Genomic DNA, 15,943 nt, shown 5'->3' on the forward strand with positions numbered 1-15,943 from the left:
AAAGGGAACATGTCCTAACCTTAAGTGCCACAACTTGGCATTATTATCAACAAAATTACTAGAACCATTAGCAAAAGAAGAAGTCTCATTACTCACTGCAGTGGCTAAATGCAGAACAGAATCTGAAACCAAACTAGTGTTCTGATTATCCTTGTCCAAAGCATAGTATAAGCCAGAATGTAATCTACCAAGAACAATCTCCTGTCCTAAAATATGATCCTGTACCAGACACTCATTAGCAGAGAAAATCACACGACTGTTCATGTCCTCAGATAGTTTATGAACTGAGATAAGGTTGAATTGGAAGTCAGGCACATATAAGACATTGGTCAATGTGATTTGTGCAGTCAACCTTACTGTGCCTATGTGTGTTACCTGAACCTTACTGCCATCAGGTATAGTAATTGTGTTATCAATACTATCAAGCAAATCACAAGACATAAACAGCTTCTTATCATGGCAAATGTGGTCAGTCGCACCACTATCTATAATCCAACCAGAATTATTTGAATGAGATAAGAGGCAAAGTTTACCTGCAAAGTTGGCACTGCTGTTGTTATTTTGATTGTCATCTTGAGGAGAAGCTGTAGCATTCTGATCACCAATCATATTCAGAATTCTTGAATACTCAGCTCTTGTGAAAGTAGCAGTAACTGTATTTCCATTCTCAGAACACTCATTTTCTTGACCACTAGCCATATGAGCAAACCTTTTCTGATTTCCTGACTTGAAATCTGGTGGGTAACCATTGAGTTTGAAGCATCTGTCTACAGTGTGACCATTCATTTTGCAATGAGTACAAAAAAGGTTCAAATTCCTCTTGTAACCAATGTTCTGCTTCCCATTAAACTGAGTATTACCACCTCCTGAGAATCTGTTTCCCTGGTAAGACTGACTGTTATCTTGATAATAACCTCCTCTATTGTTCTGTCCTGAAGAGAAACGAGGTCTGTTATCATAAAATCTTCTCCTATCTGCACCAAAAGCCATAGAATCATGACTAGAGCCTAGTTCACTGATTTGTTTGTGCTTTTGCTCCTGTAATAGCATTCTATATGCTACAGTCATCTGAGGAAGAGGATGCATCATTAAGATGTTACTCCTAACTTGCTTATAGCCATCCTTTAACTTCATCAAAAAACGTAGAAGTCTCTAGTCTTGCTGTATCTTAAGAAACTTTCCAATCAAATTGCACCTACAACCAGCACACTCACAAACAGGAAGAGGATTAACTTCATCTAACTCATCCCAGAGAACCTTCAGTTTTGCAAAATATTCAGCAATATCATCAGAATCTTGTTGAACTTCATTGATTTCTTCTTGAAGAGCATACATCTGAGTAGAAGAAATATGTCCATATCTCTCCTCCAAATCCTTCCACATTTCTCTTGCTGTCTTATAGAAAAACACTGATTTCTTAGTAGTAGAACCAAGAACACCTAAGATCCATCCTGCTACAAGATCATTACAACGAATCCAAGCTTTGTAGGTATCATCATCTGATGCAGGTTTAGGCAAACTACCATCCACAAAACACATTTTATTCTTCGTAGACAGACCTATCACCATTGATCTCTTCCAGGAACTATAATTTTCTCCATCAAACACCTCAGAAATAAACTTGTAATTGTTGTTATCAGAAGGATGAATGTAATAAACTGTACTAGGATCCTGAGTTAACTCCAAAACTCGTGTAGAACTTTCTGGCGCCATTACTAATTACTTCAGAAAGATCTAGATCAAAAATTCAAAGAAGAACCCTAGAAATTTCCAGATAACAATCCTCAACAAAAAAAAAAAATCAACAAGTATCAACCAAAAAAAAAAACTCCACGGAAAAACAATATCTCCAGAAATCAATATCAATAAACTCCAAAAAACATTCAAGATTACTTCAATTAACAATTCCAGATTTCACAAGAAAAATCGCAATCAACCACAACCTCAAATAATCCTCCAATCAATTGAAACAAAAAAAAAACCTCCAAACAAAATATCCAATAACATCAACTGAATCACAGAAAGAACGAGATCAGAAATACCAAAAATGAACGAATCGATCGTAATACCTCTGCTCTAATACCATGTCAAAAATAGCGGAAGAACGAACAGAACAGCAAGAACAGGACACAAGCATTTTCTGCCTTCACAGCTGCATCCGTAGAAGATCAGCTCAGGACCTTAAAAAACTAAGCTTCATTAATGGAGTTTATGAGGTTTATTACAGAGAGAATTCTCAGAGAAGAAAAGTAGAAGAAAATAGAAGAATGAAATAATGAAAAATGGATGATCAGAAAAATACAAGTTGCACAGCATATTTATTGCTGGCTTTTTATTACAGCTAATTAAGAAAGTTGTTATAACAAACTTTTGCTGAGCTGGCAAGTTTGTTATTAGCTTAAGTTGGGCTGGGCTGACCCTTCACAGTATCCACGTATCCAACAGAATCGATTTCTGCCTGTCTTAGATTAGTCATATTCCTTGTTAAACCAGCAGCATCCCTGAAAGAGTTTAGAAAAAAAATCAGTAAAACAAGAAATGTATGTAGCGAAACCGCCATACGTGACAGTAAAATCTAAAGTAAATAGTACGTACCTAACGTGCCTTGCACGGATGATATGTAGTTCTTTAAGCAGAACATCCCTCGTTACTTGTAACTCTCTGATCGCGTCTTCGATCTTCATTCGATCTTGTGGTGACTCTACTGAACATTTCACTCTGATTTCAACCACAGACCTTATGCACTTCATTTTCCTTTCATTTTCTGCCAAAAGTTCGTCATCATTTCCTTCACTAGCATTATCAGCACCATCATCTAAGAGCCTTGGATCAATGATGTTTATTAATTGATTAGGCAATAATGTTGCTGATTTAGCATGATTATGCAGGTCTAAGCCTCCTTCGAACATCCAATCGGTGGGATTTTTGGAAGTCATCAACTCTAACAACACAATGCCGTAACTGTATACATCACCTTCCTTAGAAACCATGCTTCCCACACCATACTCTGTTAAAAAATTATCATCAAAGCAGAGAAAATATACACTTGTTAAAAAAATTAAAGACAAAATGAAGATTGAACATATTGGAATTGTGTCATTGTTTTGTTCTTACCTGGAGCGGCATACCCAACTGTTCCCTTGACTGCAACAGAGCTACTGTTATTTGCACTTGCACGTAAATGAAACCTTGCCAACCCAAAGTCCCCAACATGAGCAACCATGTCATCGTCGAGAAGAATGTTACTTGGTTTTAGGTCGCAATGAATGATAGGTTCGTCACAATCATTGTGCAGATAATTCAGTGCACTCGCCACATCAATTGCAATCTCTACCCTTCGAAGTAGACTTAGGGTTCTCAAATTTGGATCTGTGTGAATCCATTGATGAAGACTTCCATTTGTCATGAACTTGTACACCAAAGCCTTGAAATCATTGCCTTGAAAGTCAGTACTCGAGCAAACAGTGACAATTTTAAGAAGGTTCCTATGACGGATACTTCTTAATGCTTCACACTCAGCCATGAAACTTTTGGTAGCTCCTCTCTGTTCAAGGGTGATAACTTTAACAGCCACAACCATGTTACTCTCTTGATCAAGGACCCCTTTATAAACAGACCCAAAATGACCTACACCAATTAAATTTGCTTCCGAAAATATGTTTGTTGCTTTGAGCAGCATGTCATAAGATACTTTTGAGCAGTGCTCTACCAAGCTCAACTCTGATCCTCCAGATGTTTTATTTTGTTTCCGTCTTGAGCAAAGTAAGAAGTACACTAATGACAATATGGACACACCCACAACCAAAGAAGCTACCGCAATGATCACAATCACAACTATTGACAATTTACCCTTCTTTCTTTTCGGTGTAGCGTAGAGAGGACATGTTGGCAAGTGAAGCTCTGGAATCCCTCCACAAAGCTTGTTATTCCCAAGCACTGAGAATGTACTAATATTTGCAAAAACCCCTTCTTTAGGGATCTTTCCCTCAAAATTATTGAAAGATAAATCCAGTTTCATCAAGGAGAAATTTGCCAAGAAACTTGGAATTGGACCAGACAACTTATTATGAGAGAGATTCAAAGTACTCATACTAGCTAAAGACTTAAAAGATTCGGGGATAGATCCGCTAAAAAAGTTTCATCCCAAGTCTAGCTCAATAAGGCCAATGCAATTACTCAAGCCTATAGGAAGCTCCCCATAAAGTCCATTTTCTGACAAATTCAACAAAACTAAATTCTTCAATTGCTCAATCTCCATAGGGATAATTCCTTGTAGATTGTTATGATCTAAATGTAGCTTGACTAACATTGAAGTCGCGTAGAATAGATGAGAAGGAACAAATCCACTAAGGTTGTTTTGTGAAAGTGATAGATACAATAAATTCCTTAACTCTCCTAGACTCGAGGGTATCATCCCTTCGAAGCTATTCTGGTTCAAATAGAGCTGACTCAACCATGACAAATTTCCCAATGAAAAAGGAATCTTGCCAATAAGATGATTGTTATCACAGTAAAAGGCTTCTAAATTTCTTAGCTTTCCGATTTGTGGTGGAAGGTTTCCGGACAAATGATTGTGTTCTAAATCTAGTCGCTTTAAGTTAATGAGGTTAAATAACCCCGTTGGAATACTTCCTATAATTTGATTTTCACCAAAAGATACTTCAGTTAGACTACTTGACAAGTTGCCAATATAATGAGGTAGGACTCCTCCAAAGTTGTTAGAGGCACATCCTAGAAGTTTCAATTGGCTACAGTTAGCAATCGTTTGTAAAAAACTTAAGTCATCGGCTTCTCTTGTTCCTAAATAGTTATCGGCAATATCTAGCCACCATAAACCAAGCATGTTTCTAGCACTAAACATGAATTTTCCTGTGAAATTGTTAGAATATATAGCTAGTTCCTTAAGATGAGTAAGGTTTGAAAGTGATATTGGAAGATGACCATGGAAGGAATTCCCACCTATTTTGAAATAAGTGAGTTGAGGAAGACTAAATCCGATATCTAATGGAAGAGTTCCTTGGAGTCGATTCAAGTCAAAGTCAAAGGCATGAAGAGATGATAAATTGTATAAAGAAGGAGGAATATTACCTGAAATCATATTTTGTGCAAGCCAGATGTGTGTTAAATTTTGGAGTACTCCAATGTTGTCTGGAATGCTTCCTTGGAACGAATTAGCGGCTGCACTTAAAATGTGCAAGGATGTCATCACTACAAGAATACGCGCGTTTACCGATGGGAAATACCGATGGCCACTAAAATCCATCGGTAAAAATATAATTTACCGATGGTTTTATCAAGCCATCGGTATTTTTTAAAATACCGATGGCCTTACCATCGGTAAATTATTTCCGATGGTTTTCATCCATCGGTAAAATCTAATTTTTTAAAAGAAAATTAATTTTTTTACCGATGGTTAAAAGCCATCGGTAAAATAAATATACCGATGGCTTTGACCTATCGGTATTTTATCGATGGCTTTTAGCCATCGGTATTTTCTTAAAATATTAAAAAAAAAAAAAAAAAAAAAAAGGGAGGAAACCCTATTTTTTTCTTTCACTTTCTCTTTCTTCCTCCGCCCCCTTTCACTTTCTCTTTCTTCCTCCATAATTCACGCCTCTCCTCTTCTTCATTCTTTATTCTCTCTCCTCTTCTATCTCCTCTAGATCTATCCTCTCATTCTTTCTTCTCACTCCTCTCTCCTCTTCTTCTCTCTACTATCTTCACCTTTTCCTCTTCTCCTTCTCTTCTATGTCTTTCCTCCTCCCTTCTCTGCACATTTTTTTGGGTTCAACCATCACCGTCACGAGGTTACGGGTTTTTTGGTTAAACTCGACCATGAAAATTCCAGATCTGGAATTTTCATGGTCGAGTTTAACCATTTAAACCCAAAAAAGAAGAAATTTGAAAGGTATGTGGATTTTTTGTTTAATTTTGTAAGTTAATTTCGTTTGTGGATTTATATGTGTGATTTTTGTGGGTTTAATTTTCTACCATTTTCGTGTTGTGTTTGTTAAATATCGTGTGTTTATTGTTTTTAAACTTTAATTTTCATCAATGTTTGATTTTTTGTTATTTTTTGTTAGTTTTTCTGGTTTCTTTGGGGGTTGTGTGGATTGTTTTGTGTTGATTTTTGTTTATTTTTAGGGTGTTTCGGGTGGTGGTTGGTGGTGTTGAGTGGTTTACGGTGGTGGTGGTAGGTGGAACAGGGTTGTGGTGGTGGTTGGCAGTGCTTAGTGGCTTACGGCGGCGGTGTTGGGTGGGGGTAGGCAGGGCCGTAGGCAGGGGGTGGGTAGGCAGGGCCGTACGTAGGGGGTGGGTAGGCAGGGAGTGGGCAGGGGTTTTAATTTTTTTTTTTATTTTTTTTAAAAAATTACCGATTGCCAAAAGCCATCGGTGATCCAAATATACCGATGGCTTTGACCATCGGGAACAAAACACCGATGGCTTTTGCCATCGGGATTTAAAAAAGCTCCGACAGTTGGTAACCATCGGTAAAACCATTGGTATTAAGTTTACTGATGGTTTTTCCATCGGTATTTTCGATTTTCCCGACGTAGTATAATCCGATGGTTTTTTACCGATGGCAGCCATCGGTAAATGAGATACCGATGGTTTTTTACTTACCGATGGATTTTGGCCATCGGTAAATGGATCATTTCTAGTAGTGCATATTGATAATAATCGTGTTGAGTAGGTCACCGGTGAGTCGGTTATACTGAATAAATAACAACTCTAAGTTGGTTAGAAGGCCAAGTTGAGGTGGGATGACTCCGGTAAGATTGTTTTCTATAAGACTTATCACCCTCAGTCTCTGGCAGCGAGATATGTTGCTCGGGATTTCACCTTCAAAGGAGTTATTTTCTAATACTAGAGACCTTAATCTAAGTAGATGGCCAATTTGAGGTGGAATGTAGCCTCTAAAAGCATTATTGGACAAGCCGAGATAATGAAGGAAACTCAAGTTGCCTACATAAGGTGATAAAGTTCCCACCAAGTCGTTGTTTTCAAGATCTAATTCAACTACTCGATGTGGATGCTTAACACCACAAGTAACACCCGACCATTGACAGTGAGGGAGGGAGTTATTCCAAGAGCTCAAAACCCCTCGAGGGTCCTCACTAATTTCGGACTTAATTGCTAAGAGGGCAACACGGTCTACATTATTTGTAGGCAAGACGGTGTAAAACAGGTTTACGAAATGGATAAACAAAATGACCAGAGAGGCAAAAATGAGATTCATAACTAAGTTTGATATATATGAATTATTTCAAGAAATAGAATAGGCTTGGTAGCTTAGTATGCGTATCAATATGCACTTATATAAGCACATAAGTTGTAGTACCAAGACGCGTTAAAGAATAGAAATATAGAATGTTCAAATGTGTGGTCTATCATAGTCAAGACTCAAGAGATTACCTTCGAAGAGGGTAACTAAGTACCCCATCTTATTGAGCAATGAAGACCCGTGATTATTGGTCAAGATTATGATGGTTTTGTAGAAGCTTGGCTTTTGTTCATACAATATAGTCTCACCTCATTATTCATTTAAATTACTTATTAACTCCATTGAGCACGGTATCCATTCTTTTTATGCCAACAAGGCAACAACTGTGCACAAACTCTGTTAGATTAAGAGATCAAGGCATCATCAAGTCCGACTAGACCACTAAAATTTAAGATTATGTCAGACTAAATTTTAAATACCACCCTTTTATTTTAGATTAAAAAAAAAAATTCCTACACTAACTATATCTAATTTAAAAATTAAAAAAAAAAAGTTGTCATCAAGACACAATGAATACTTTGTTATTTAATAGCATGCTTAACCGTCTATAAATATAGCATCTGACAATATTCAATACATGTATCTATTGATGATGCGTAACTCTTTAAGTAATTTATCCTTTGTCCCTAGTAGTTCGTTGATGGCATCTTTGATTGTTATCCGATATAGAGATGACTGTACTGAACATTTTAATCCAACCTTAACGACAGATTTTATACACTTGATATAACAGTCAGTATTTGCCAAAGTTTCATCTTGATTCCCATTTCTTGCCTCTAGAAGTCGTGGATCAATTATCTTGGACAGCTGATCCGTCAATAATGCTGATTTTGCATACTTATGAAGGTCTAAATCTCCGCCAAACATCCTATCCGTGGGAGTTTTTGCAGTCATCATCTCTAACAACACAATGCCGTAACTGTAAATGTCACCTTCCTCGGATACTATACTTCCCAGGCCATATTCTGTCCAAAACAGGACATTTCACAGGTGAGGAAAGTTGCAATTGAAATTAAGGTAAAATATATGAACATAAATTCTTATTTTAAGAAATTAAACAAAATTGTGGAGTTACCTGGAGCAACATATCCAACAGTCCCTCTAACTGCAAGTGAACTACTATAACTTACACGCGCATGTAAATGAAATCTTGCTAAGCCAAAGTCCCCAACATGAGCAACCATATCATTGTCGAGCAAAATGTTGCTTGGTTTCAGGTCACAATGAATTATGGGAATGTCACAATAGTTGTGCAAATAATCAAGTGCACATGCTACATCAATTGCAATATTTACTCTTTGAATGAGGCTTAAGGTTCTCTCGTATTTACCAATGTGAATCCACTGTTGAAGGTTGCCATTTGGCATGAACTCATAAACCAATGCCTTGAAATCGTTACCTTTAAAGTCCATACTCGAGCAAGCAGTAACAACCTTAAGAAGGTTCCTATGACGACTAATTCTTAATGCCTCACATTCTGCCATGAAGCTCTTGGTCGCTCCTTTCAGATCAAGGCTAATGATTTTAACCGCGACAACCATTTTATTTTTGTCCAGATCAAGAACTCCTTTATAAACAGAACCAAAATGGCCTACACCCACTAAATTTTCATTCGAAAATCCTTTTGTTGCTTTCAAAAGCATGTTGTAAGATACTTTCAAGAAGGGCGATTTTAATTTCAAAGACGATACTTGAGACAACTTATTTTTTTTCCTCCTATAAATTTGAGACAACTTATCGTATTTCCTCCCACTACGAACTGTGAAGTATACTAATAACAATATCAAAGACATTAACCCAAATCCCCCAACAAAGGCAATAATCACTTCCACAAGAAGAAGTCGTCGACCCCTGCACTTACATTGGTTGCCTTGGGAACTTGACAAACGAATAAGGCTATGAAGCTCATCATAACCAGGATACGCTCTACCAATCTTGTTATTTTCAAAATTTGTTACTGCATATTTAACAACAGTACAAGAAAATTAAAATCTAGCTCTGCCTATTTAGCAACAGTACGTACAAGAAAATTCTTGCAAATAGAAACAAATTAGACTAAACTTGAAAGATTGAGGGATGACTAATCCACATGCCCCTAGTTACAACTTAAGTTCGCTAGTGTACTAGTCAAAACTTTTGAATATCTATCTATTTACAAATATTGAAAATTTTTAAAAGACATGAGAATGATGCAACCTTAATACTTGAGCAACCTTAATTCTCATCACAACTCTCAAATTGAGTGTCTCAATTACTCCAAAAATATACTCCCTCCGTTTTTAAATACTTACTCCACTTTTCTTTTTCGGCCGTTTTTAAATACTTACTCTATTTCCTTATTTGGAAAGCTTTTATAATATTTAATTAATTTCACTCACCTAGTGGACACAACATAAATTATACTACCTTCGATTTTCGTTTAGTTGTAACTTTGGGGTATTATTTGTGAGATATAAAATATTTCAAGTTGCAACTAAAAAAAATCGGAGATAGTATTTTATTAATTTCATATTCTCTCTCTTCTAATTCCCTCCACTACTTTAGCTTTATACTATTTTTTATTCTTCCACCCACCCCACTACCGCCATATTTTATTACTTTCTCCAATTTCTGCTAAAACTCTGTGCATGGAGAAAGGAGAAATGAAACAAATATTTAAAAATACAGGGAGTATCTTTCAATTATGTTCATTAAACATAGAAACCCTACAATTTCTCCAAGTTGTCCTTTCAGGGAAAATTAAAAACTTCCAACATTTATCCTCTGAATCCATTTAATAACTACATAAATTAAGTAATTAAAAAAAAGGGCCCGTCAAAAAAAAAAATTTAAAAAAAAGGGATACTTTTAACTTTCCACATTTAAAAAGTAATAAAAAATATAAAAATAATAAAATAAAAAAAAATAATTCAGTTACCATCTCTGTTTCAATTCTTTTTTGCAACAAAATTATGTATTATGTCTCACAAATAAAACCCCTTATTGCAAATTATAAGAAATAGAGGTATTATAAAATACTATAAACCTTAAATATAACAATTTTTAACTGAAGAAACCTCTGTAAATTAAGGCATAATGCACCATCGACGCACGACGCATTGACTCATTAGCTCAAGGTCTTGCGCAATAAACATTGACCAAGACATATCTCATAAAAATATAAAATCATTACCTACTACATCGTTGACTCATTGACTCACGGTCGTGTGCAATACTGTGCAAATTACATTTCCATGAAAAAATACGCACACGCCAAAAAAAAAAAAGGGGGGGCAGGCACTAACCGTAACGAATTTTACGACAACCTTCTCCGTCGATGAACCCATCACCGGTGAAACCCGGACGACACCGACACCGGAACCCAATTGTTCCAACATGACTACAATATGCATATTGATGACACCGGCACGTGCCGGTAAGCCACCAACCAACCTGAATTACTGCTTGAAACTCGACCAATGAAAAATCCAAATCACCTCTAGCCACTGAATCATAAACAACAACTGATGAAAACAAAGTTTGGCATGTAGTACCAATGACATCTTCGTACCTCAAAGTAGTAGAATTCTCCGTAATATAACAACTAATATATTCACTCCTTCCTTTACACTTCGAAAATCTGCTCTCAACCAAGTTCGATGGAATTACGCACTTGTTTAATGGCGTGACACAGTTTTGTAAAAGTAAACTATTTTGCGCAGTTAAAGCGTAGTTTCTTCCGTAAAGATGATGTATTTGGTTGATCGGACGGCTGCAATTTGGAGAGAGACTTAGTACAATGGAGTTCCATGTTATATTCATAATATCAAAACCTTGGAATTCCACTCTACCGTTGGACGTGCAATTCAGTCGAAACTCGCAATTTTCGGAGAATCCGAAAGGGTACTTTACTTTTGTTCCGTTGCATGATCGGATGCATTTTGTTGGATTTGTTATTGCTTTTGTTGTTGATATGAAAGTGAAAAGTATCACTAGCATTGATATTGTTTTTTCTATATTTTTTGAGGTAGTTTGCATATTTTTTATGTTGAGACTTGGGTTACAGCACTAATGAACAAGACTAAATTTGCTAGGTCGTAATTACGAACTTTCAATATGAAATAATTTGTGCTATTATTATCATTTTTACATGTGTTTTGAATTTTAGTGAATAACATGTTTAAAGGTACATCGAAAAGTCAAGTTACCCGTCAAACAATCCTAATGAGTCTACTTATAGTCGGAATAATCCCTTAAAGAAGATATGATTAGCTCAATAAACAGTAGAAAAGTTCTTGCTTAATATACTACTATTCAAAGTTCAAACATTTCAAAGAAAAAAAAAATGTTAAATTCACCTATTCAGTATCATGTGGACCGTGTACGTAGTCTATACAAGATGGGCATACAGATGGTCCATAGATAAATATTTCAAATGGCCTGAATGGGCCTTTCTTTTGGGGGGAGGCAATAATGGGCCTACTACCAGATGATTGATCATCCAATGATCCAAATAATTTAAAGCTGAAATTTTTGGTTATTTAATGGGCCACAATGGCCCTATTTGGCAATTGCGAGTAGCTTTAAACGGTTTATGTTAGTTGCTTTGAATAGGTATTATTAGTTGTTAGTTGTTTGATTAGCGGATTGTAATTAGCTATTTGTGTAAAATTATTTGGTAAATAACTATTATTTTGATTTGTTGAGATTAGTTATTTTAGTGTATTAAACAACCAAAAACTAAAAAATCCTCATATGAGGTATTTGAACTTGCATGTTGTTGACTTGTCTTTTTACGAATAGAAGTTATAGAGTATATTTTATTATCTTATTCTCATTTTATACATAGTGAGCTGATTGGTTGATGACTCGATCATCCAATTTAAAAATTAGAGATATTTGTTTTTAACATTATGACACCACACACCAGGGTGTCAGGTCAAGTCAGGTTTCATTATGGTATAAAATTTACTTCAAATGTTACTCAACACTAGCTATTGGGTAGGTTTATTAGAATCCTGTATTTAGTCTCGTGACTTTTATTAGTATAATACTACGTACGTAGCTCAATCATCACGTATCATACAAGATAAATAAATCACTAATATGTAGGCTAACGTTGTCACTTTGAGTTAAAAAACAGTATGCTAGCTAGTGCATAAGTTACTCCACACCACGAACACATATTACTCAATCCATCTCTTAATGTTTGACCAATTTTCATTTTTAGTATGTTTATCTAATTTTGTTTCATACTGCATACGGAGTATTAGTTTTGGTTGTATTGTACCACAATTTTACTCTCACATATTTGGTTATACCACTTTTCTAGGCTATTCTCCCCAAAGTTTATTAATTCTTCCAGACTATCACACATTCGGAGTCTCATACTACATATGGAGAATTAAACATTAAAAAAAAAAATGCAGCAACTAAAAATACAGAGCTGAGCTAAAATTTATTAATTCTAACATTACCATACCTTACGCACTTTAATTTATTACAACATGAACACAATTTAAAAGGCCTTGTATAGTTGTATGTCCTACTACCTCAAAACCCAACTTGAGGTATTTTAGGTTCATTATTAGAAATTTTAAATTTTTAAGTATGGTAAATATGGTGACAAAGTCGAGGCTCAGCACAAACACTAAGACAAATCTTTTTAGGAGTTGAGAGACCATAAAGCTCATCCATATCCAAATCTTGAGGCTTCATGTTATTAGGCAATTTCCATGCAAAACCATGAAGAAGATTTGCCAAACTTGTCTCAATAATTTTAAGGCCAAGATTATAGCCTGGGCACATCCTTCTTCCCGACCCAAAAGGCAACAACTCAAAATCTTGACCTTTGACATCTATATTCTTTCCAATAAATCTTTCAGGCAAAAATTCATCTGGTCTTTCATACAACTTAGGGTCTCTTTGTATGGTAAAAGTATTTACAAACACAACGGAACCTTGAGGGATATCATAGCCTTTAATTTTAACTTGCTCCCTTGCTAGGTGAGGTGCTAGGAAAGGTGTTACCGGGTGCAGTCTCAATGTTTCCTTTACTATTGCGCAAACATAAGGCAAATTTTGTATATCTTTCTCTTGAACCCATCTTTCCTTTCCTATCACGTGGTCCATCTCTCCTCTAGCCCTGGCAATGATGTCCGGCCTTCTTATGAGTTCGGAAATTGCCCACTCAACTGTTGTTGTCGCACTCTCTGTACCTCCGGCTAGTAAGTCCTGAAATTCAATTTTATGTAAAATTCTAATGTAATATAATGCATATGCTCACAAATGACAAATGGAGATCGGATTAATTAATAATAATTTAAATCAAGAGAAAATTGTGAGAAAGGACCTTTTAAGCGGTCGACTTTTTGAAAAAAGACCTTTTAAGTCAAAATTTGAGAAAAAGGACCTTTTAAGTTGCATTTTGTTTGTAGAGGGTACTTGGGTGCTCTTGCGTGGTGGTCAACGTCGGAGCTCCGGCGTTGACTATCATGTGACTTATTTTTATTTTATTTTTTTTTTAAAAAAAAAATCCCCAAATTTCCCTCTTTCCCGACCTAACCGTTTCATTTTCCTCCCCTTCTCTCTCCTCCTCTCTAATTCGTCACTTATGTACTGTGCAAATGGAGGGCCAAACATTTACTCCTTCTGCCATTGTTAGTGAGCAATGAATTGAAGACAAAGCATTCAATTTTTTTGACATTAAAAGGTAAGTTTTTTTTCTCTCTCTTCTAAATTTCGTCATTTTTGCCTAAATTGGAACCTGTACTTTCACCATTTGCCCTAAATTATTGTGCTGTTGATTTCAATGGCTAGGAAAGGTAAACGCAAGTCAACTTGTAAGAAATTCAAAGAATTGATATTCAGCTTTACTAAAATCCAAAAAACGAGGTAAAAACCCTTAATTTTTATACGAAGTCGCATATGAAATCTTTGTCCATTTTACTTGGATTAGTGTGTTTATTACTGTAATATGAGATGATAAGTGGTCAATATTCTATAAAATAATAAATTGAATTGATCATTGACCCACAAATTAAGGGTATGCTTAACTGTTATTTTTTTTATTATTTTAACTTGCAAACGGACATCTGTGAAGTTTGGTTTGATTAATTTATTGTGATTATTTTATAATTGTTTTAGTTGTTTATTGAATTAATCAATTGCATAGTAAGACTAAATGTGTAGTATTTAATTCACTCAGGTTTAACTTTCAGTACCTTGTTTATAAAATGCAAGACCCAAGAGAACCAGAACACACTTCTACTATTTTATCCCATAAAAAACCCAAGAGAAGGCTTAAAAAACAATTTCAGGTTATTTCAAATGAAGTAGTGGTAGTGTTGCACATGGTTTGAGTGACTTCAATAGTGATGAAGATGTGTGTTTGAGTGAGGATGATTATGAGGACAGAAGTGATGATGATTTGTTTGCAAAGTATGTAGACTTTGACATATCTGACACTGTTGTTAGGAGTTTGAGTGATCAGAACCCCTCCCAGAACAATGAAGCTGTTGGTGAGTATCATGAGGCAGGGGGGATGCAGTTGCATAGTGATGATGAGTTAAATGAAAGTGATGAGGAATTAGGGAGTGTTGTTGGATCTGATGATGAGGAGGTTGAGTATTCTGTTTTTAACCCTAAATATGACTTCAAAAGACCCATTAAGCTCTGTTTGGGCATGAAATTTTCTTCTGCTGCAGTGTTTAGAAAAGCTTTACAGCATCATGAAATTGAAAATGGGTATAATTATTATTTTTTATATAACAAGAGTAAAAGGATTACTGTCTTTTGTGCCCAAAGGTGTGATTGTGAGTGGAAGAAGGGCAAGAGGGTAGAATGCCATTGTAAGAAGAAGAGGAAATGTTTGTTCAAAGTTCACTGTAAGAAATTGAAAAATGAAGAGACATTTCAGATTAAGAGTCTTAGGTTAGAGCATGTGTGTGGGCATCAACATGAAAACAACAAAGTAATTAGTCAGTATTTGGAAGAAAGGTACCTTGAAGATTTTAGGGATGACCCTACTTACAAGATAATTGTCTTCCAGAAAAGAGTGAGGAGAGAGTTAGGAGTTGAAGTTGGGTACTCTAAGTGTTATATTGCAAAGAGTATAGCACTAAAAATGATAAATGGGAATGCTGTAGAGGAGTATGAAAAGGTTTGGGAATATGTTGAGACCATTAGGAAGTATTATCCAGGAAGCACCGCAGTGGTTAAGCTATCAAGTATTGAAAACCCCACTCCCTTGTTTCAAAGAATGTACATATGCCTACAACCATGTAAAGAAGGGTTCATGGCTGGTTGTAGGCCAACACTAGGAGTGGACGGGTGCCATCTGAGAGGGCAATTCCCAGGAATTCTTCTAACTGCAGTGGGAAAAGATGGGAATAATAACATATTCCTAGTGGCATGGTCAGTGGTTGAAACAGAGAATTCTGAGACTTGGACCTGGTTTTTAGACTTGTTAGTGAAAGATCTTGGGTTTGTTACTGGAGCTGTAACTTGGGTAAGAGAGTTAAAAGATGATGATGTTACCTTCATGTCCGACAGACAGAAGGTTAGTGTAACACCCCCAAATCTCCCTCTACGGAAATACCAGTATAATACGTATAATTATACCGTAGAGATAGACTTTGGCGCATTACCGCCGCGTGATTACGCAAGACTACCCAACTT

General features: G+C 35.9%; 4 protein-coding genes and 1 pseudogene across 5 annotated transcripts; all 5 read right to left on the reverse strand.

Annotated features, from left to right (window-relative positions):
• Positions 1 to 1,152: 1,152 nt before the first annotated feature.
• Positions 1,153 to 1,713, reverse strand: LOC145564728 (uncharacterized). The gene has a single exon (XM_081624946.1). The coding sequence runs from the start codon at positions 1,711 to 1,713 to the stop codon at positions 1,153 to 1,155; it is 561 nt and encodes a 186-aa protein (XP_081481072.1).
• Positions 1,714 to 2,136: 423 nt separating this feature from the next.
• On the reverse strand, positions 2,137 to 7,271 carry LOC145562160 (uncharacterized; annotated as a pseudogene). The gene is made up of 4 exons (XR_014094291.1): positions 6,661 to 7,271; positions 3,115 to 5,202; positions 2,596 to 3,007; positions 2,137 to 2,501 (listed from the first exon to the last, which is right to left on the reverse strand). The product of XR_014094291.1 is annotated as an uncharacterized LOC145562160 (transcript).
• A 445-nt stretch (positions 7,272 to 7,716) lies between these two features.
• On the reverse strand, positions 7,717 to 9,366 carry LOC145563433 (putative LRR receptor-like serine/threonine-protein kinase At3g47570). The gene is made up of 2 exons (XM_081623880.1): positions 8,361 to 9,366; positions 7,717 to 8,250 (listed from the first exon to the last, which is right to left on the reverse strand). The coding sequence occupies exons 1-2, from the start codon at positions 9,076 to 9,078 to the stop codon at positions 7,856 to 7,858; spliced, it is 1,113 nt and encodes a 370-aa protein (XP_081480006.1). The 5' UTR covers positions 9,079 to 9,366; the 3' UTR covers positions 7,717 to 7,855.
• Positions 9,367 to 10,564: 1,198 nt separating this feature from the next.
• LOC145564730 (wall-associated receptor kinase-like 14) lies at positions 10,565 to 11,263 on the reverse strand. Its single transcript, XM_081624947.1, has one exon. The coding sequence runs from the start codon at positions 11,261 to 11,263 to the stop codon at positions 10,565 to 10,567; it is 699 nt and encodes a 232-aa protein (XP_081481073.1).
• Positions 11,264 to 12,868: 1,605 nt separating this feature from the next.
• LOC145564731 (trimethyltridecatetraene synthase-like) lies at positions 12,869 to 13,922 on the reverse strand. The gene is made up of 2 exons (XM_081624948.1): positions 13,884 to 13,922; positions 12,869 to 13,498 (listed from the first exon to the last, which is right to left on the reverse strand). The coding sequence occupies exons 1-2, from the start codon at positions 13,920 to 13,922 to the stop codon at positions 12,869 to 12,871; spliced, it is 669 nt and encodes a 222-aa protein (XP_081481074.1).
• Between the last annotated feature and the right edge of the window lie 2,021 nt (positions 13,923 to 15,943).

This window comes from Chenopodium album, chromosome 10 (assembly GCF_948465745.1).
Source record: "Chenopodium album chromosome 10, dcCheAlbu1.1, whole genome shotgun sequence".
Taxonomy (NCBI): domain Eukaryota; kingdom Viridiplantae; phylum Streptophyta; class Magnoliopsida; order Caryophyllales; family Amaranthaceae; genus Chenopodium; species Chenopodium album.

What these genes read in the sequence shown, in the direction of transcription:
- LOC145564728 (XM_081624946.1), bottom strand. Translation starts at nt 1,713, where the DNA reads ATGGCGCCAGAAAGTTCTACACGAGTTTTGGAGTTAACTCAGGATCCT.
- LOC145563433 (XM_081623880.1), bottom strand. Translation starts at nt 9,078, where the DNA reads ATGTCTTTGATATTGTTATTAGTATACTTCACAGTTCGTAGTGGGAGG. An exon ending in TGTTGGATATGTTGCTCCAG is followed by an intron (nt 8,251 to 8,360) that starts GTAACTCCACAA and finishes TGTTTTGGACAG; the next exon opens with AATATGGCCTGGGAAGTATA.
- LOC145564730 (XM_081624947.1), bottom strand. Translation starts at nt 11,263, where the DNA reads ATGCTAGTGATACTTTTCACTTTCATATCAACAACAAAAGCAATAACA.
- LOC145564731 (XM_081624948.1), bottom strand. Translation starts at nt 13,922, where the DNA reads ATGGCAGAAGGAGTAAATGTTTGGCCCTCCATTTGCACA. An exon ending in TTTGGCCCTCCATTTGCACA is followed by an intron (nt 13,499 to 13,883) that starts GTACATAAGTGA and finishes ATTGAATTTCAG; the next exon opens with GACTTACTAGCCGGAGGTAC.